Here is a 21,854-nt window from a genome sequence, read left to right as displayed (position 1 = left end):
AATTAAATTAAATTAACATCTTCCATACATTCTGACCAACATGGTACTGGTGCATTGCCAAAAAAATACTACAGCTATGAAAAATTACAACTATCCAACTTATTTAATTGTTAAATTAATTAATCCATGTTAAAGACATTAATCCATTGATGTTACAGAAATATGATCTAATCCAGAACACAACATCTGCTTCTTGTATTTACTTTATTTTCTTTCTGATTTTTCATGTGCTTAAGATTTTTCCTGTGAGAAAACGAACTGAACGAAAAAGGAAAACAATCCACGCTTACACACTCATTAACTAATTCAGGCCAAAACAGATTATAGGTGTGGAAACGCCCTAAATCTGATCTGAAATTTGATTAGACTAATACACCAACACACGTAATTTTCTAAAAAGGGTGATTCTGCCCAGTTTGGATCACTTACTAATATTTATGTACCTCTATCAATTTTCCAGTTGTATTTTAAAGAGTTTTAAGGAGTTTTAAAGTATCTTAGAGAGTTGGATCTCAGACCACCTCCTTAAGTGATCTTATAAATCAGATTTGTATCTGTTTAAATGCATTTTGCGAGCATTTACACTTGCAAATAATTACAATATACTACTGATACTTAAATGGATGGAAAGACCAGGTTTAAATGGGGTGTTTAGATGATCACACCACCTATGCATCCATGACTTGGAGAAGGACTGCAGAGTCTAATCAGGATCTTCATTTGTCTGTTTATTTTAATTCAGCTGGATGCCTGATATAACACTTAAATTTAATGCTAAATACATAGTACTATGCGTTTTGGGAATTTGGAAATTCAGCTGTAAGATTCTTGTGCTGAAAATCAAACAATTTAGTGCTGTTTAAGGCAGCTGGCTGCTGCTGACAACTTGTGTCTGCAACAGTAATTTTTCTCTTTGGAAATAACATGTTTCTAAAAATGTAGATTAGAAAAAGAAACATATAGCACTCCTGTGGGGGTCCGGTATACGTCAGTTCTCTGTTTCTGCCTCTGAACACTCTTGGGACATGGTAGCAGGTGTTTGCGTGCTCTTACTCCTCCTCTTTTTAACCTGGCTCCTATCAGGTTTCAAGCCCCTCCTTCTCTTTCCCACATCCAGGAAAACTGTTTCCCCAAATCAGTTCAGGACACTTCAACAAGAAGAAAGGAATGAATGGATTGTAGTAAAAAGACGTGGGAAAAAAAGAGGTGCTTATTTTTATAAAAACCCATCAGGGTGGATAGAAAAGCTGAGTACAAATCGGAGTATATTGCTTTGGTTCATTAGCTGTTCAACAGTAATCCTCGGAACGGTCTGTCAAATCAAAAGTCTAATTTGTGTGGGTGAGACACTGGAGACCAGCAGGAGGAAAGGATCCCCTCTCGAGATGTGACAGCTATGAACAATTGCCAGGTAAGGTGTTTGTTGGTGAGAATCCCCAGTGGTTATCATCCAGCAAGTCATTTTGCTAATGAGGCATGTGACCATGCTTGAACGTATTATTAATGTGCGTATTGTGAGGTAATGCAGTACATAGCTGCTAACAATATAGCCTCTTATTACAGATCAGATCAAAACCATCAAAGTTGGTTGTTGCCTTTGTGGATGCAGCAGATGCTAAAGGTCTTGGAAGATATTTCTCTACCTCAGGCAACATGATTTAATCTCTTTGCAACATGAAAAGGTGAGCTTTCATTGGAAAAATCAAATTCACTGTTTAATGCCACGAGATTACACGAGATTAAGTGCAGATACTGCAATCTGAGTTTTCCACTGTTCTGCAGCAGACAGACCAGTTTGGCTATGTGAAGTGTGAAGAATATCAGGGCATCTACAAGAGAAAGTAAGCAGTTGCTCCCAGAACATTCTGTCTCTTCCAGTACTTCATCATGGCCAAAAGGGACACCTCATGCTCAGAGGAAACAGGTCAGTAGGGTGTTCTAATGCTTCTCTTATAGATTGTTTAAAAGTGCTGTAAATGGTGTCTTAATGGGAGAGTGGGGCAAAAACTTAGATCTTTTACATTTTTAAACACAGAGTGGGTTTAAAAGCACTTCATAATGCAAATCATCTGAGTTTGTCAGTAATCTGACCAACGCACTTACATGAACTTTGGTAATTAGACAATGCAAAAACTTTCACATGTTAACATGGAACTGGCAATTAATTGGACTTTGGCTTGGCAACCAGCCTTAACATTTAACAGAATAAAACATAATGTAGACATTACGTAAAATTCTAACTTCACGCCACAACTTTAGCACATTAAACTGCAATATAAAAAAAAAACAACTGCAAGAACAACAACATTCAACATTGCTCCATTGACATCGCTCGAATGATACTTGCTTATTTTCAGTATTATTGTCCATTTTCACTCATGCGCAAACAAAGAAATTCAAGAATACCTGGTTAAGAGAATACTCTGACTGAGAAATACAATAACTGACATAAAATCATATTTCTAGACCATATTCCAATATAAAAAATCTAAGATTTTACATGACTACTTAAATAATCAAATAACTGAAATCTTTTTAGAATCAGATTATCACACAGTTTTGACCAAGCTACATAAATGTGTCAATCTGGCAACCCGACAACCTGCGTGAGCTTTGCATCTTAGGAGGAGAGGGTGGGAAAGAAAATTCTATCCTATGTTTGGAAATTGAAAATCTGTAAGCATTTCACACTTGATCACATTTATTACTGATTGTTCTCCTTTAAAACCTCTATACATTTGATGAGTAGCTTTTAGATTGAATTATGAGCTGTGATATTATACTATATTATAAATAAATATATATATATATATATATATATATATATATATATATATATATATATATATATATATATATATATATATATATCATATGTTTGAATCCTATTAATACAACAGCCCAGGATTCTGAGGGTATGGAATGATGCGGGTGGGTGCTGTGAGAACTGTGGACTAAACTCTGAAGTTACTTTATTACTTTACATTGACTTGCCTATTCATTTTAACAGTGTGTAGAGATTATTTATCTAGTAGATAATTGTGTGATAAACTGTATGGAGTATTAGCTTTATGGGTATAGGCAGATAAGATGTTTAAATATACAGTATGTATCATTATATATATATAGTTATGTGGTGTAAACTTCTAGTCAAAAAGAACTGCTGAGATAAAAAAAATACAAAGAACAAGATTACAAACCTTTTACTCTCTATGATGTCGTGGTAACACATATATGCACACACACATTAAACATTTTTGGGACTGTGTTACATCTGGAAAGCCTAAGTGACATACTATATATAACATATTCATACGAATCTGGTGAAAAGCCTTTCGGGGCTTTTTAGAACAATTTGTGAGGAGGAGAAATTTTGAGCAATAAATTAAACCAGTGTAAATTGAATTTGATTTCTGAGTAATGTGTTAAAGGGATTAATTGGGGAAAATTTTAAATAACAGATTTATGGCATGTATTTACAAAGTGGTGACTGTACATATACAGTGTTTTTTAATGGCATAAGCCAAGCATCTCCTGTTGTAAACTGAAGTAAGTACTGGCTACTCAGTAGCATCTAGATCAGTTAATTAGATGATTATTATTATTTTTGTTTGTGACTAAATGGCAAAACATGACTTGGACAAGCCATTTTCCTCTCTCAGGCATGACTTGGCAGGTGCGAGCCAACTGCCAACATTTCCACAAGCCTCTTGGACGCAAGTCTTTCCTGTGCTTCCGCTGGGGGCGTTATGCAGTAAGTAGGACAACATGATCTTAAACTTACCAAAAAATGTTTCTGATAAAAGGCCCGTAAGAAAGTCAGGTCGGAAGATATAATTAATCACCTAGCCAGGCCTGACTTCATCTCTGAAACTTAAGGAGCTCATATTAGGGGCTGTAACTTTTATTCCTCTGTCTTATAATTTGATGAATTGCATATTAGTTTCTGCTAGCGGTTAAAAAACTACCTCAGAGCTTTTGCTGAAAGGCTCATGTCACTGTTAATGAGATTTTTTTTAGTGTTCAGAAGGCTCCCTACAATACTATAATAACAATACTATTTTTGCATACCCAATCATGCAAAAAAATCAATTTACAAAAACATAATTGTGTTTTTTAAATGATGAAAAATGCTAAATTAATTTCAAGGTAACTTTTAATGTTAGGAACTGAAATGTCTACAGCTTAATTGGTTAAGCCTAACCCCAGACTTTTTTCTCTCACTAACGTTCCTCTATTGGATTTTGTTACAGGACAACTTGGTTCGCAGCTACAAGTACTCTCCCTTGACCTTTCTGCCCCTCACACTTTATGAGCAGTTCCAGCGTGCAGCCAATTTCTTCTTCCTGCTTATTGTGGTCATGCAGGTCTGTGGTTTTATTTCCTGCTCAGATGAAGTATATTCAGTCACGGCATAAAGAAAAAGGTGGTTAACAAGAAATGGAACCCAGTCTTTTGATCAGTCTGTGAAAGTAAATATTACATAACTGTTCCGAGGTTGAATCTGCATTTTTGTCAATGAAATAAATCCTATAAGTTGCAGATAAATATATAAAATACTGTAAAACGTTTGTCTTGAGTATCTTCTCAGAATTCAAGCGAAAAATAGAAATTATAGCATATGAAAAAATAATCAAATGCAAAATTTACACCCCTTGACAAATAACATATTTCTTGGATTTGTTTTAGTTCTTCCTTTAGAAGGATACAAACCTAAATCTAATTATTTCTGGTTTTAGATCATTTTGAAAATGAGTTGAATGTACTATTGCATTTATACACAGCACATTTATTTATTTATTTATTTATTTTGTAACATGTACAATTAATCCAATAAATAGTAATAATTCTTTAGAATTTGGGAAAGTGTGTATAAGTAAGGTTTGTGTCCTATTTGTACATAACCAACAACACATGTAATATAATCAGGAATGTCCAAATTCTTATACAGGGCTACATAAATATGTACACATTCAAACGCTGTAATCCTGGTGTAAGGTTTGTGTATTCAGTAATATATATTTTGTGTTTACATTAATGGCTATATAACTGTGTTTAACACAAGCAGTGAAGTCAAATGTTTTCACACAAGGTTATGCTTTAATTACACAGTCTGGTCTGACAATATGTGTTGAAACAGTTATGACACAACAGAAATTTTATAATGATCACTTTACTTCTTACATGTTCAGCGTGTTGTGTCTCTTACTGGTATATTGTGTGGTTGTGTGTCTGGTGTCCAGTGTGTTCCTCTCATTGCCACTCTTCCCTGGTACATCACCATGCTGCCGCTGCTCACCGTCCTGATCATGCGTGGAGCCAAAGACCTGCTCACAGATCTGGTAATAGAGTGAGATCATTTAGTCAGACCACACTGTAAGAGCACATATGCTTATGCTTGAATATATTTAAAAGAAAATAACTATTTTAAGTGAAGCTAAATAACACATATACAAACCATATTGATTAAACTATTAATTCATATTCTTTGTATTATTTACAACTCTCTTAAAGCTGCAGTAGGGGATTTTGTAGAAATATATTAATAAAGAAAAAAAAGGAAAGCATCGCAGGTAACACACATTCTCCAATATATAGACAGTTTGTAATTATATATAACAGTTATATAGATATATAAAGATGTTCCCTCTGATTGTTTGACCATTGCTTGTGTGTTTGATGACTCATAAAAATGGGCAAGAGCAGTAACTAGCTAACTTAACCTAACCTAATCTAGCTAACCTAACCTTTCCGAGCAAACCTAGCAATAGCTAACCTAACCTTCCCGAGCTAACTTGGCCAACCAAACCTACCGACGCTAAATTAGCTAGCCTAACTAACCGACCCAAGCTAACCTAGCTAGCCAACCTAACATACCATTAGCTAACCTTACTTTCCCTTGCTAACTTAGCCAAGCTAGCAATAGTTAACCTAACCTAACGGAGCTAACCTAGCGTTAGCTAACCTCAACTTACTGAGCTAACCTAGCCAACCTATCCTAGCTAGCTAGCTAACCTAACCTAGCTGACCTAATGTAGTTAACCTAGCTAGCTACTTTTGCTAGCTAACAGACGCCTCTAAGTGATATAGTGAAATGAGTTACGTTAGCTAGCTAAAAAGCAGTTGAAAGCCTCAAGAAAAAAATATGTAGATTAGATATGAGTTTGTACTGCCACATGTAAAAGTAAGTGTAGCTAGCCAACTAACTAGCATCTTATGACTGAATGTTTTATCCCACCTCTCGTGTACATTTCAGGGTCGCCGTCGCAGCGATGCCAAGATCAACAGAAGACCCTGTGATATCCTCACGACCCAGGGGTGAGCTGTGCACCTTTTAACTTACAATCATTATTCCTGGTATTTTGAGTGAATTAACAATGCCAAAACTGTCCTGCAGCTTCACAGCAGCTCAGTGGAAGGATGTGTGTGTTGGAGACATACTGCGGATACACAAAGACCAAGTCATACCGGTGAGTGTGTGTTTGCTATCAATAATATCTGAATTGGTGTTAACTTTTTTTTAAGAGGAAAGTAGCTAGCTAAAGCCTGCTGTGCAGAGGTCTGCCTAAAGTCTGCCTGCATCTGCAGTGTCACATTCTTTTCCATTCTAAAAACCATTACAATGATGCGCAATTGTTTGTGTATTCTTAATAATTAATGCATTAAAATTCATTTAATACATTTTCAGACACAAATGCCTCAAATTAAATCAATGAATAGTTCCTCTTAGTAGTAAAGACTTAAATGTACAGATATTAATATATAAGCTTTGAGTGTATAGCTTTATATATAGATTATATTACTATATACATATAGGTGAAGGTCTGTTGAGTGTGAGTACAGTGCAGGTTGAGCAGATAAGTGACTGGGGTTTGGCTATACTGCGCAGGTGCAGCTCGGTCACGTCTGTGGCTGAACCTCTGAGGGAGTCTGAATGGGTTCGTTGGGAACAGCATTAATTTGCCGAGACAACTTCTCTCCAGGGACTCTGTTACTGGCTGGGGTATAATGACATGTAGTCTAAACTAGTGGTAGCTATATTCCATTTATTTAAGCCTACTACAAGCTTAAGTATATATATATTTGTATATAAAGTTTTTGTTTGTTTATTATCTTTGTACATGCAATAAAGAGGACTGACTGGGAAACCCCAAGTCTTCGTTGGATATAGGTTAGCTACATCTTTTTCTTAACATCCCGCCATTTGATCAGAGGCACATTTTAACCACACAACTCAAACTAACACAAGTGCTGTGGTAGAAATGCTGTTAAGGCCGTTTTCTTTCTGCACTACTTAAGTACTAAAATGTTGTATCTGTACTTTACCGGAGTATTATTTTTTCTCCTACTTTCACTTTTACTTCACTACATATTTTCCCTAAGTTTAATACGTTTACTCTATGTTTCGTCACCTGTTACCTGGGTCGTAACGACTACACAACATCATTAAACAGCGTTCTTTATTCATGTTTTTATCTTATGTGATCTCCCACTCCTGATACGTCCTGTGTGTGTGTCCGCGTGCGTGTGGCCAGTCAGTCATGGATATTGGGTTGCTTTTCCTAAATAAAGGAACATATTCAGGATAAGGTCAAAAAGTGGGGAAAATGTAATGAATAAATAAGTGGGATTTCATTGTTCAGTGTGATCAGATTCCCTGAAAAATCCATACTGCGTTTTGAGTAGCTTTACACTTTTAGCTATTTAAATTAGAACCAGACCAGATAACGAAGCTTCAGGAGGTAATTAAAAAAATACATAAAATATGAAAATATGTTTAAGAAAAGTAACTGTTATATCCTAGTACCAATACATCACAGTAACAAATCTGTACCCTGTACATAATAGTTTGTGTCTGATATTCATGATTATATTACTTTGAATATGACACTCACCCCTCCTGGGAACTTTTTTCAGATTCATTTACAGTCCATGTTTGTTTTTCAACATGTGCTCAACACCCCTAATCCTCTGACCCTAGAATTATAAAGACTTTAGAAATCATTCCAAACCCACATTATCACTACACTGTCACAGGGCTTTATAAAGCTGCTCCTCATTGAGTGAATCAAACGATCAAGTTGATCTTTTAGGAAGACCGTACTGTTCTTGTTCTGCCTCTTGCTCTGCTGCCTGCCTGCACTGAGTGCAAGTGATTCCGGTCATCATGCTTGAAGCTTGAAGCCACATATTGGTTTTCATTGGTTTAACACTTATGTTGCAACAAGCCTGGGTTTGAACTTGTGCACAGCTGGTGCCGTCTGCCTCAAGATTGAAGAGCCCTTCTTTAGACAATTTTTTTCTTTTTGAACCCAAATGGTAAACATTACACAACTTAAGCTTATATGGTCTGAGTGAGTTATTGGGATATGTGGACAAAGAAATACCCACTCCCTTATTTATCTTTGAGTTTAACCTTACAGCTGAAGGCATGCTTTAAAAACTTGTTGGATTTGTGTATACATTTACACATGATAAGGAATATTACAAAGCGGTTCAAACTGAGCATGATATTTTTAAATAATAACAAGATTGCCTTTTGAGTGGTAATATGCGTGCTCACGTACAGTCAGTAATCAGAGCCTTCATAGTCACTGTCTGCATGGCACATCACATGCATTTTACTAATGCTGCTGGTGTGAAACTGCTTCTGTGAGTTTGTGCAGAGGTGTGTATAAGTGTAGAGGAGGGTAATAAAGGGTGTTTTTCTGTCTTCTCCAGGCAGATCTGCTTCTTCTTTGCAGCACTGAACCTCACAGCCTGTGCTATGTTGAGACAGCTGATATTGATGGGTAAGAGCTCTGCTGATTGAACCTCATCTAGTTGTTTGATAAACAGAAGAGTTTAAAAGTGAATGGATTGTGAATTATGATAAAGTTACTAAACAAATTGCTCATATAATGTAATGTATACATTCAGGAGTATTAGTTCAATTCAGTTCTGTAACAATGTTCATATTTGTGATGTCAATCTCATTGTTTTAAAATACACTTGAATTATACTAAAATACACTGACAAGCATAAGTAGTGGGATATAAGAAAGTAAACCAATTAATAAATGTTACTTTTTGTGGATGTGTTACGAATGCCCCATCTGTATATGTAAAACTGGACCATGACCAGTGTTTTTAGGAGCACCTCTTCTATCCCCTAAAAACACTGGTCGTTGTGCTCATGGTTGAAATTGGGCCTGATAGCAGGTGTCAGATGGACAGGACATTCTATTTACAGTTGTGCAGACATTAAACATCCCTTGAACATTCAGTGTCATGTATTAGAAACATAGACGTCATAGAAGGCATTACCACACAGAGTGGACAGCACAGTGGGTGGTAATAAACATGACCAGCAGGGTCTGGCCAGAATTGTTAATACAAATAGACAAGTGACTCTGGTAGAAGTACATACATTTACAGGGCACTTTACTAGTCCTGGGTATTGCCTCCTGTTGCTCCTAAACTTGCTTGATTTCTTAATGGCATGGATTTTACAACATGTTTGGAACAATACTTTTTGGAGCTGTATCATGGTGATAGAAAACAGACAGGACCTATATAATATGAAGAAAGGCTTAAGGGATAGAATTTTCATGTTTTCTCTGTGAGTCTAGTAAATATATTCGATATAATACAGTTGCTGTGAAATGTGTTCATAAAACTTCAGTCAAAATCAGTTTGATACTGGTTTTAGTATTTCTGTATCAGCAATAAAAAAGAAACCATGGTATAGTGCCACCCCTAGTCTTCAGGTAAAAAATGGCCACCCTAGATCCAGTTTTAATTGCTGTAGTGAAGGCCTGTTTTGAAGGTCTACGTTTCACAAGGGTGGGTTTTACTTACTGTTTACAGGGAAACCAACCTGAAGTTTCGCCAGGCTCCAGCCATAACCCACGATGAACTGACCAGCGGTCCAATAGAGGAGCTTCTTTTGCCATTTGATGGTTAGAGCAGTGTGTGACAGTGTCAGTATAGCATGCATTGCACCTGTTCTGCCTCTGCGCTCAATGCAAAGCTGATGAATCAGATGCAAACTTAATGACTTTCAAAACAATCTCTCTCTCTCTCTCTCTCGCTCTCTTTCTCTCTATCTCTCTATGTTTGCTCCCTTTTCTGTCATTCTGTCAGTCTGTTTCACAATAGAGTAGTAGTGTACACTCACACACCTGAACATCACATACATACATAGACATTCACTGTACACATATACTTAAGTATTTGCATGTCCCTGTGTGGAAATACACACCTACATAAATATTTACATAAAATCTCTGTCTTTCTTAGGTGTGGTGTGGTGTGAGGAGCCGAATGGTCGTTTGTATTTGTTCAGAGGAGAGCTGCATTGGAGAGGACAGAGCCATCTGCTGGACATAGAGCACATGCTTCTCAGAGGGACTGTCCTGCGCAACACTGACACTGTATATGGACTAGTGATATACACAGGTATGTGTACATCCTCCACACAAACAAGAAGATGCTGATGCACCTGTGTCTTTTTATGAGAGAAATGCAGTGAGAAGCATGAAAACATGAAGCCCTTCAGAATTTCTCAGTCCTGGAAGACCACTGTGCTGCATATTTTGGGGGGTTTCCTGCACTTTAACGCACCTGACTCAACTTATCAGTAAATTAAAAAGCCCTTTCTGTGTTGATGTGGTTGGGTTAGAGCAGGGGGACTTCTACACTGTGCTGGGCACTGTTACTGACTCACTATATTACTGTTCTTAACTGTAGAATTACTTTTTTCACATTAATAATTTTGTGTTTTATATACATTTGCATTTATGTTTAAATGTTTTAGTCTGTGTTTCTTTTACATTAATAAAATTACTTAATATTGTAGAGAATAATGGTTTTCTTGTAAAAGGATGAAATTGTTGATCTAGAGCATGGGTATTTGTTGGCGGGGCTTAGAAACAACCAAAAGTTACTATAGGCTTTTTAACCATCAAACATTTCTTTAAAAAATCTTAGGCTCTGACAGCAAGATCCTCAGAAACTGTGGGAGTCTGAAAGTTAAGAAGACCTGGATGGAGAGGTTTCTTAATAAAGTGGTGGTGACGGTAAGATATCATATGACAGAGGCTTCATTTGTAATATTGCAATACACTGATGCAACACTCTAATGATCTTACCAATGAAAATGACAACCCTTTGCTTAAATAACACTTTGAAGAAGATGATAAAAGTGATAAAAATATTATATGTAGTAATAACAGGATGTTTTGTGTGTTTTGTATGGTTTGTTAAAAGAAATTACTATATTGTTTTTTTTTTGTGTTCTTTGTTGCTGTTTTTAGATTGTTGTCTGCTTGCTGACTGTAGCTCTCCTCCTGGCTGTGGGATGTGGCCTGTTTGAGCATTGGGTTGGCTCAAAAATTGAAGTACTTGCTGCCATAAGGGGCAGCTACTCCCCAGCATATCGGGGCTTCCTAAACTTCTGGGGCTACATCATTTTGCTTAGCCCTGCTATGCCCATCTCCCTCTACATCACGTAAAGCATCTCCACTGCTTATTAGCTGTTTAGTCTGAAGTTTGTTCCTTTAGTTCTGTACTGGAGCTGTGTGTGGGTTCTCCTACAGTGAATGTGGATATGATTTCTGGCAAAGTTGTTTTCCTGTTATCATGGAGAATTATTTTCCATCGTGGGTAGTAATGCCTTTTATGAACTATTTATGACACGTGATACTTTGGAAACAAGGATTGTTAAATGCCTGCGCAGCATCAAAAATTGACTTTCCCATTTATCTGGCACCCACTATTCGGCCTTGCTTAAACTCTGATAATTCACATCGCCTTGTGATACAGCACACTGGTCACTGTTCAGCCTCATTGATAAGATAACACCTCACATCATATATAGGTGTTTGAGGTTCCAAGCTGTAAAATGAATGTTCAATTACATACTGCTATTCCATGATGTTTGGCATGTATGGTTTGCACAATGCTATGGCAGTATATTAGCCTTCATTATTGTGAGCTACATTAGACAACATTAGGCTCCAAAAAAATCTAAAGAAACAAGCACTGAAGACCATTCATAAACTGTCTCTGGAGAAAGTAGAAAAAAATATATAAATTTGAACCATACATTTGAAATATTTACCTTTTTACTCCCAGATTTGAGCTGATCCATGTGGTGCACTGCCTCCAGATCGGCTGGGACATCAAGATGTACTGGGAGGAGAATGAGAAGCCTGCCCAGGCCCGCACCACCTCTCTGAATGAAGAACTGGGCCAGGTGGGCCATCTACTGAGTGATAAGACAGGCACACTCACTCAAAACCGCCTAATCTTCCGCCAGTGCTGCATCGCTGGACACATTTATGGTCAGTCTGCTAGCCCACATCTGTGAGACAGGTGTTCTGGTTTCTATCCTGAGTCCACTCAGTTCCATACATTTGAGTAATTAATTAATTTAATTAATTCAATAGAAACTTTGCAGAAGACAGATAAAACCATTCAATGGCTTTCAATGTAAAAAAAAATACATTTTTGAAATACTTCTATTGGTTCATTTATCAAGAAATTTTGACACATTGTAAGAAACGGTTTGTATGTTCAGATTTTGTAGTAAAAAGTGAAAATTGACAGTAATGGAGATACCTGTTTTTCATTGGACAGTGAGGATATACAGTTCCATACCATTTCGCTATACTGACCAAACACAGTTAAACACACCAATCAGTCCAATCAGTTACGCTGGTCTTTCATGAATAAACACTGTCACAGATATAGAGACATGCATAGCTGTATGAAAATGTATGCGAGGTGTTTATCATATGTACAGTTTCAGTAACTAAATATTAAGTTAATATTAAGCTAAATGAGATTTTCTTGTTGCTATTTTAGCTTAAAGGTAGCATTTGTTATATGAAAATAAATCAACCATGGATGTAATGAGTGCACCTTGTTAAGGTTTGTAGCTTTTAATCAACCATGTAAAAGAGTAAGGGTCATTTTTGGCTAAATTAAATCTTAAGTTCCAAAAGTGATCCTCTTATGGGCACTGTATAAATAATGTACCTTTTATCTTTATCTTTTATCAAAATATCTGTTTTTGCAAAGAAGTACTTTATTTGCAGTTTCATTTTATTCTTGGTGAGCAGGGGAAAGAGTTTTTGTACAGGATGTGATTCATATATATATATATTAAATTAACTATATATTGTGTGTTATGTCTTTCAGGGGATATAACTGCAAAAACAAAGGCAAGCATGTTGTTTTTAATCAGAATGTTAATACATTTTGGCTTTGCATTGTTTCCTTTACTCATTCAGCATTTAAATGCTCTTTCTGCAGCCGCTGGACCTGAGCTGGAACCGGTTCTCCTGTGGTGGTCTGCAGTTCTCTGACCAGCGGCTGGTGGACCGGCTGCTACAGCGAAACTGCCCTGAGACTCTGGAGTTCTTTACTGCGCTGGCGCTGTGCCACACTGTCATGAGCGAGTGGAAAGATGGTAAGTGGCTTTTGTTCAGGGCTAAGAGTAGCTACGGGCCAGGTTAAAAACAGAGATTGAGAAATAAATCGAGCAAATGTGGATAAGACATACATGAACAGATAGACTGTTAAAACAGTAAGAACATTTTATGGGTAACAGTAAGTAACATGTCTATAAACACTACTGTTCAATGGCTAAGAATAATTTGTAATTTACATACAAACAACTTTACAAAATGTATGTTTAAATACTATGAACTGTAAATTACATTTTTAGATTTTTTTATTTATAATTTAAAGCATTTGTGGCAAAACATAAAATAAATAAAGAACAAATTATCCACCTGTAGCTACTATTTGGATTTGTCAATGCCGATGAACACTAACAATCAAGAGCAAACCAAACTAAATAAAACATACCCTTCCAAAATCATGATGATTATAATTTTAGTAATGTCTAGTAGTAATAAATATGGGCCTGTACTTAATATTTCCTAATAATTAAAAAAGTAGTAGTAATATAACATTTAACATGTTTAGTAATGTTCCCTTGATCCCATGATCAAATGTTCATATATTTTAAAATATAATAAATATATATTTTTTTCTCCTGATTTTGCTATTTATAGGTATACGTTTGAGTAAAATGAACATTGTTTTATTCTATAAACTACAGACACCATTTCTCTCAAATTCCAAATTAAAATATTATCATTTAGAGCATTTATTTGCAGAAAATGAGAAATGCCTGAAATAACAGAAAAGATGCAGAGCTTTCAGACCACAAATAATGCAAAGAAAACAGGTTCATATTTATAAAGTTTTAATAGTTCAGAAATCAAGATTTGGTGGAATGATCCTGTTTTTTTAATCGCATCTTGGCATGTTTTTCTCCAAAAACTGCTTTTGGATAATTTTATGCCAATCTTGGTGCAAAAAAATGAGCAGTTCATTTTGGTTTGATGGCTGTTGGTTGTGATCATCTATCATCTTCCTCTCGATTATATTCCTGAAGTTTTCAGTTTGGTAAAATCAAAGAAACGTATAATTTTAAGTCATCTCTTATTTTAATTATTTTTTTCTTTTTCCAGGTTTGCCACGATACCAGGCTGCATCTCCAGATGAGGAGGCTCTGGTGTGTGCAGCTCGGGAGCTGGGCTGGGTGTTTTTGTCTCGGACACGTGACTCCCTGACAGTCAGTGAGCTGGGATTTACACTCCACTACCACCTGCTGGCAGTACTGGACTTCAGCAGCAAGAGGAGGCGCATGTTTGTACTGGGTGAGATGTTTCCCTGTGGAAATATAACATATTAAGGGACACACTATGAGTTTTGCCTCTTACATTGGAATACATAGTTAAATGGAGAGGGATGGGACTGATTTTAGCTGCATGAAATTTGTATATATATTTTTTTATATATATATACTTATTTAAAAAATAATAGACATGTTTTGTGTGTGTGTGTGTGTACATAGTGAGAACACCAGATGGAGGACTGAAGTTATACTGTAAAGGTGCAGATGTTATTATTCTAGAGCGGTTACGAAAAGGCAGTCCACATCAGGAGAGCACGGAGCAGGCTCTGGAGGTCAGCTCACTTTTCTATCCACTGTCCAGTACCAGCCTCTGGTCAGCTTTTATCTTTCTCACATCCTCTCTCATTCCTGGCAAGACCATTTTTGAGCTCAGATTTTCCAGCAATAACTTTAGCTTTTTTTTCCTTCTTTACCACAAACCAGATTAAAATGGGGTTAACTTGTGGTTATCTGTTTGTGTGTGTGTGTGTGTGTGTGTGTGTGGGCAGGCCTTTGCTCAGAGTTGTCTGAGGACGCTGTGTGTGGCGGTTCGCTGTGTTTCTGAGGCTCAGTGGATGGAGTGGAGTCATGCCCTCAGCCAGGCTGCTATGGCAACCACTCATCGTGAAACCATGCTTGAGGAGGTGTATGAACAGATGGAAAAAGAGTTAACGGTATTGAGGTCATCATCACCATCATCATCGTGTTCTTTAATTAAGTTTGGGTAAAAAATGAGCTGGATTCTCTTTTAATTGTAGCTGCATGCTGGATAAGAAGTAAAAAAACAAGAAAATAAAAGAAAATTTCAAGATAGTATAAGTGATGAGCAATAAAAGCAATAAGATACTAAACAAAACAGCTTTAAACACTTTATTACTAAAAGGGGGTGGGATAATTAAGGTGATGAAGCAGAATCTTTTTATTTTCTAAATAAAAATTCAAAATGGTGGCAAAGTTTAAGTGGAAACTGCTTGCAAGATTTTTGCAATGATGCTGTTAAGGGGTTGCTATGATGTTGCTTGATATTTGCCAGTGGTTGTATGTTACTTACGTTGCTGTTTCTATGGTACCTCAGGTGGTTTGGTTGGGATTTGCATTTTTGTGAAATAGGAAGTAAGAAAACACGCACCCCATTCATTACAATGGGGAAAAATAAGTTGAAATTCTATTGTGGGTCTTGGGTTCAAGTCCCGATCAGGATAATTGGCTTCTCTAAATTGTGGGATCTAACAATATAATACAACACTGCTATCTAGTGGACATGGTTTAAACTTTGCGATATGTTAAGTTTAAATAGTTTCTTACACCCCTGAAAGATTATGTAGTGTGTTGACTCTAAAGCATCATTGGATTCTAAAATAATGTGCTATATGGAGTAATAGTTATAATAATATTTATCTGAAATTATAAATCAGTATCCAACTGTATATTGTAGAGAAACTATATACAAGCCTGAATCATATAATCAGACCAAATAATCTGGTATTGGAAAAGTTGCTAAATCTCTAGACTTGTATATCAATATATCAGATGCTGCTCTCATTCATAACTGTAAGAAATTAGACATTTTAAAAAAACAGCCAAAGTCAATTTTTAGATGTAGAACCATTATTGTGTTTGATGTTGACCTGCAGGTGTCTCATTTCATCATTTTATCATTATGATTAAATAAATTACTTACATGCATAATTTTTTCACTAATGCTTAATTAGTCATCCCCTTTATAATCACACCAGTTCTGTCAGGTATGGATTGCAGAGTATCCCGAGAGACTTCCTATCCATTTCAGCCTACACCTACATTTTTCAAATCCAGAATGATGCAATATCCTTAGTCTGACTGTAATCAGTAATCTAGAGAGAGGTCTGCAGTTTGTCAAATTTGAGGCTCAAAATATAATTAAATCCTTGAAATATACAGTACCAGACAAAAGATGTATGGACACATCATGTATGGGCTCGTATCATGTAAGCTGTGCCTAAATCACCTCAAATCATCCATATCAGTTGGGTTTAGGTCAGGGGATTGTGTAAGCCAAACACTTTTTTCGTTTACAACATAATTCCATATGTGTCCTTTAATTGTTTTCATCTCTTTAGTATTGAGCTACAATGTAGAAAATAAGTTGAACATAAAAACCAAGAAAAATATTAATTAAGAATGTGTGTCCAAACTTGTACAAGTGCCTGAATGTTTTTGTTATTGTCCAATCAGTGTCAGCCAGAGCTAATCCAATAAGTTGAATAATTTACCTAGTAATGAAAGTGAGGAAGAATGTGTTAGAGGTTTATGATCAGAATGTTTTGTATTTCAGATGCTGGGTGTGACGGCCATTGAGGATCGTCTCCAGGAAGGCGTCCCTGAGACTATCTCCAGTCTCCGGCAGGCAGGCGTAAAGGTGTGGGTGCTGACTGGAGACAAGACAGGTAGTGTCCTTCTTCTGAGGACCAGCAGACAGAGTCTAGCCTAGAGAGGTGACTGAGAAAAGGCCTGACTGTTTGATTTATTTCCAAATGCATAGAAACGGCTGTGAATGTGGGCTATGCTTGCAAATTGATGGATCCTGATACAAGACTGCTCCAAGGCGAGGAGCTAAGGTAAGAGTCTTTCACACAAACATACACACACATTTACCAGATTTGGGATTTTAGAATAGATGACTGTTTGCCTATTCAAATGACCTCTGTGTTGGAAAAGGAAAGGAATAAGAAAAAATTATCTTTTATAATTTTGTTGTTGTTGTTTGATGTCACACTTTGTTATTGTCACATTTAGACAGCTCCTCCAGTCTCCCACTACTGAAGTTTCCTTCCATAAAGATAAAGAGTCTCTTGTTTGGAGCACGGACAAAATGTCTCAGAAGAGTAAAGCTGCTATTGTCGTTGATGGGTTTGAACTTGTGAGTATTTGGTTAATAAGAAGCATATATATATATATATATATATATATATATATATATATATATATATATATATATATATATATATATATATATATATATTTATTTTATTTTTTTGCAATGTAAATTTGGTAGTTGTTTTTTTTTTTTTCATTTTAATCAAATTTCATGATGAATGAACCAATAAAAATTATGCAAAATTCTTGTAATTTGATATATTCTAATAATTATTTACTTCCCTTTTAGTTCAGAACGTTTTTCCGTGGTTATTGTGGGACCCATATCTCAGATCAAACTCCCTTGCACTGATGTTTTCACAGGCAGAACTGACCAAGACTCCTGAGATGGGTGGGAGATTTGTGGCTCTCTCTAATCAGTGCCAGTCAGTACTGTGTTGTCGAGTGACTCCAGCGCAGAAGGCAGAAGTGGTTGAGCTGGTCAAGAAGAATTCTTCCTCTGTCACCATGGCAATAGGAGATGGTGCCAATGATGTGAATATGATTAAGAGTAAGCATTCGATCATAAGTAACAAGAAACCGAACATTTTGTTTTTATTTATTTATTTATTTATTTATTTTATTACTGAAGTATAAAACAATGATTAAATGGTCCAGTAAACAGTAGTGCTAGAAAGTTTGTATACCTAGGTTAAACGGGAATATAAGGAAGTTCACCATCAGGAGAAGAATAAACAGCAATGGTGCACATGGCAGGGTTGCAAGGAGAAATTGTTGCTCCCCAAAAAGAATATTGCTGCCTATCTGCAGTTTGCTCAAGCAAAAATAGAGTTTGGATTTTAATGAGAAGTGTTATGTCTGGAGAAATGGAATGCTGCATTTAAAAATTTAAAAATCATCTGTTAAACATGGTGGTTGTAGTATCATTGTTTGGGCCTGTTTTACTGCGTCTGGTCCAGGAGCAATTAATTTGAATTTGAATTTAAGCAGCACATTTTGATGGAAAAATTTCAGGACACCTTTAGTGAGCTGACTTTTAAGAGAACGTGGGTTAGGTTGCAAGACAGAAGCACTTCTTTAAAGAATGGGTAAAGAAGAACAACCACCTGCCTATGGACTACAGATAACAATTTGCTTTTTAACTAACTCTGGCACATTTACACTGATTTAGAAACTGAAATGTTGATCAGTGTGCATTGTACCTGTTAAATAAATAAAAAAAAATAATAAAAGTAAAGGTTTTGGTATTGCCTAGTCACAGTCCTGACCTTAATCCAATACATCTCTCTATTTTCTCTCCCCCCACCCTTTCTCCCTCTCCCTCCCTCTCTCTCTCTTTCTGTCCCTCCCACCCATCCCTTGCTTTCTCTCTTCCCTCACAGCGGCACATATAGGTGTGGGCTTGTGTGGTGTGGAGGGTGGTCAGGCAGTACAGAATGCAGACTTTGCCCTGGCCCAGTTTAGCTTCCTGCGCAGGCTGCTGCTGGTCCATGGCCGGTGGTCTTACCGCCGCATCTGCAGCTTTCTGCGCTACTTCCTCTATAAAACCACCTGCTTTGCTCTGGTGCACATCTGGTACAGCTTGTACAATGGCTTCAGTGCTCAGGTAAAAACCACATGTTCCATGGAAAAAATATTTTAACAGAATTTTTTTGGGTTTGTTTTTGTTTTGCTAGTATGAGGCCTTACCCAGTAGCAATGTTTGAACTAAACCTTACTTTTTCATCCCTGCTTAGCCAATGTATGAGAGCTGGTTCATTGCCCTCTACACTGTGATGTACACCTCGCTGCCTGTTCAGTGTTTGGGCATTTTCGAACAGGTGCGGCAAAATGCAAATAGAAATTCATAATGTTAATATTCATTTTCAAATTGGTGACTGGTATAAATTATTATATACGCTCTGATACAGGACATAAGTGCAGAAAGCTCTCTGAATCGACCAGAGCTTTACAGGGTTGGACAGAAGCAGGAGCTTTTCAACCCTCTAATCCTGTGTGGAACGCTGCTCTACTCCATCTACACCTCCATAATCCTCTTCTTCATTCCTGTGGGAGTCCTGCAGAGTTTGGACTTGGACTACCAAACGTTGGCTGTTACTGTTGAAATGTCGGCCGTATTCTCGGCTACTCTTGAGGTATCTTGGTTTGCAGAGCTATTTAGTAAAACATTGATTATTTTCTTAAACAGGGATGACTTAAGAAAATAAGAATTTCATAATGATGATAAATAGACTTTATGCTAGTACTGAACTAATATAATTTAGTTTTTTACTCTCATTTTTTTGTTTTTGTTCCCAACAGTATTTAGTATTAACTAGTTTTGTTTGTTACCTCTAGATCATTTTACAGACCAGGTTCTGGACCAAGTACAATTGCGCCGCAGTGCTTTTCAGCCTGGTGGTGTTCTTTCTGTCCTCAGTGATCCTTCACAGCCCTCGTCTGTTTACGTCTTTCCCTAATGACTACATCTTCTTTGGTAATCTTTTAGGCTTCTTCGCATCATTTGCAACATTTACACATGTGATTGTTCCCTGAATTTATAGTACACAAAACTGCAGCAATGCAGGTGTATGAAATGTCCAATACTCACCATATTTTCTGTGAAAGTGTTTTTTTTGTAATTAAACTTCTGGTGCAATAACTAGAGTGACAATAGACATATGAGAAGATAATTACTATAATATGTTCAGTTATAGGGTGTCAAAATAACTGAAATATATATAGTGCACAACTTGTTCAGAACAACAGAAAAAAGGATGCATAACGTTGGGAGTCTTGTGCACCTTATAACTTAGCTGTGTCTATGGATGAATGCGCTAAATAAAAAGAAAAAAACACCTAAATATCCATAAATATGTACTGCTCTTGTCGTTTTCCGGAGCAGAAACCAACACCATATCCTCCTTACCCAGAGAAATGGCTCAATAAGTGTAGTCAACTGACCAGGTCCTTTAGGTTAGCTCTTAAGCTAATGTTTTACCTAATAGCTTTTACAATCCCCCTGTGGGGGGACTTGGTCTGAGCTTCTTAACCAAGTTTCCATCCACAAAATGGTAAGATCAGATGTATGAATGTGTTTGCGTATGTTTTAAATTCAGGCCTTCAACCATAGACCGTGGTCCTCTTCTGTGGAAGGCAGTGAACATAAGTGAATATAAGTGCTTTGGTGCCCCTCATCACTCTTGAAAGTGGGTGGGTACAGATTAAGGTTGACAGAAGTAGGTTTGTTTTCAACCACAACCACAGGAAAGTGTAGATTTACAGTAGGAGCTCACTGGTGTTGTGTTTCAGCTGGTTTAAAGCTATTGGAGAGAACAAATTGTCCTATTGGTTTTGTTTTGGCAGGAGCATCACTAAATGCCTTTGCTAACCCTGTGGTGTGGCTGACTGCGATTTTGACCACCTGCACTGCCGTCCTTCCCTCCTTTACAGTGCAAGCTCTAAGTGTGGTGCTGGCGAAAAACAACAAACACAAGGTGAGAACACATAAACCCACTGTATTGTGCCTGTCGTACCTTTAGCCTGTAATACGTAGCTCTGCGTTTTACTCACTTTTTCCGGTATGCTGTTCAGATCCACTCCTCTAAGGAGCCGGTTGAGCTGAAGTCGTGGTTCAACAGAGGGGTCCCTCACCGCCGTTCTTCATACGCAATGTCTCAGGGAAAAGGCTTCGGAAAGCTAATGACTTTGGGAATGGGGGTCCGTTCCACAACGCCATCTTTGGAAGGGAGGGTAACGCCAGCCACTGTAAGAGCAGATTCTCCACAGATAGCACAAAGAGAAGTCACTAATGGTCTAATGCATAATAAAACCACAACAGAGACTTTGCACAGAACAGAATAGACTTTCCAGACTGGAAAAACTTTTGTAAGTGGAGTGTTCCACTCTGTAATTTAGTTACAAGAGGGGGTATATAGAATGGTAATGGTGGTATGTTGTGCTATCATTGATGGGGCACATCATTAAGACAATCAAAGAAATATAAATATGCTGTACTTCTTAATTTTTTATGGACTTAATGGACTTTTATGGACAACAGATTCTGATACTAAAAGTACTTGCTGTAATTCCTATGGTTTATACTGTTTGTACATTTCTTCGTTTACTGAAATTTTTAATGTAAAAAAAAATGGCCCACACAAATGTTTCTATCTTTGACAAAAGTGATTTATATACAGTTGTAACAAATAAACTTTTCACATAAGGCTTTTGTATATAATGAACTGAGTTCGGCTTCATTTCTACCTTTTCCATTTGTCTTGATT

General features: G+C 36.8%; 1 protein-coding gene and 1 long non-coding RNA gene across 5 annotated transcripts; one reads left to right on the top strand and one right to left on the bottom strand.

The window, feature by feature from the left end:
- The first annotated feature begins 786 nt into the window (after nucleotides 1-786).
- atp8b3 (ATPase phospholipid transporting 8B3) lies at nucleotides 787-21,808 on the top strand. Of its 4 annotated transcripts, XM_022669769.2 has the most exons (29): nucleotides 929-1,411; nucleotides 1,564-1,682; nucleotides 1,783-1,924; nucleotides 3,663-3,754; nucleotides 4,254-4,367; nucleotides 5,244-5,342; nucleotides 6,257-6,318; nucleotides 6,398-6,470; nucleotides 8,722-8,792; nucleotides 9,849-9,940; nucleotides 10,281-10,439; nucleotides 10,971-11,059; nucleotides 11,297-11,490; nucleotides 12,117-12,325; nucleotides 13,185-13,207; nucleotides 13,299-13,455; nucleotides 14,528-14,716; nucleotides 14,914-15,026; nucleotides 15,243-15,407; nucleotides 17,048-17,159; nucleotides 17,255-17,330; nucleotides 17,509-17,632; nucleotides 17,953-18,139; nucleotides 18,972-19,195; nucleotides 19,326-19,409; nucleotides 19,500-19,724; nucleotides 19,927-20,065; nucleotides 20,935-21,065; nucleotides 21,163-21,808. In XM_022669769.2, the coding sequence occupies exons 3-29, from the start codon at nucleotides 1,888-1,890 to the stop codon at nucleotides 21,430-21,432; spliced, it is 3,510 nt and encodes a 1,169-aa protein (XP_022525490.2). In that variant the 5' UTR covers nucleotides 929-1,411; nucleotides 1,564-1,682; nucleotides 1,783-1,887; the 3' UTR covers nucleotides 21,433-21,808. The 4 variants fall into 4 exon arrangements, with proteins under 4 accessions (XP_049321784.1, XP_022525493.2, XP_022525490.2 ...); XM_022669772.2 differs by lacking the exons at nucleotides 20,935-21,065; nucleotides 21,163-21,808 and adding an exon at nucleotides 20,688-20,748 and having other exon boundaries at nucleotides 830-1,411; XM_049465827.1 differs by lacking the exons at nucleotides 19,927-20,065; nucleotides 21,163-21,808 and having other exon boundaries at nucleotides 787-1,411.
- LOC111192522 (uncharacterized) lies at nucleotides 5,081-6,475 on the bottom strand. Its single transcript, XR_002649959.2, has 2 exons — nucleotides 6,239-6,475; nucleotides 5,081-5,339 (listed from the first exon to the last, which is right to left on the bottom strand). It is a non-coding gene; the product is annotated as an uncharacterized LOC111192522 (long non-coding RNA).
- Nucleotides 21,809-21,854: the final 46 nt, after the last annotated feature.

This window comes from Astyanax mexicanus, chromosome 16 (genome assembly GCF_023375975.1).
Source record: "Astyanax mexicanus isolate ESR-SI-001 chromosome 16, AstMex3_surface, whole genome shotgun sequence".
NCBI classification, from domain to species: domain Eukaryota; kingdom Metazoa; phylum Chordata; class Actinopteri; order Characiformes; family Acestrorhamphidae; genus Astyanax; species Astyanax mexicanus.
The sequence above is the reverse complement of the archived record's forward strand: the minus strand, read 5'-3'. Positions and strand labels throughout refer to the sequence as shown.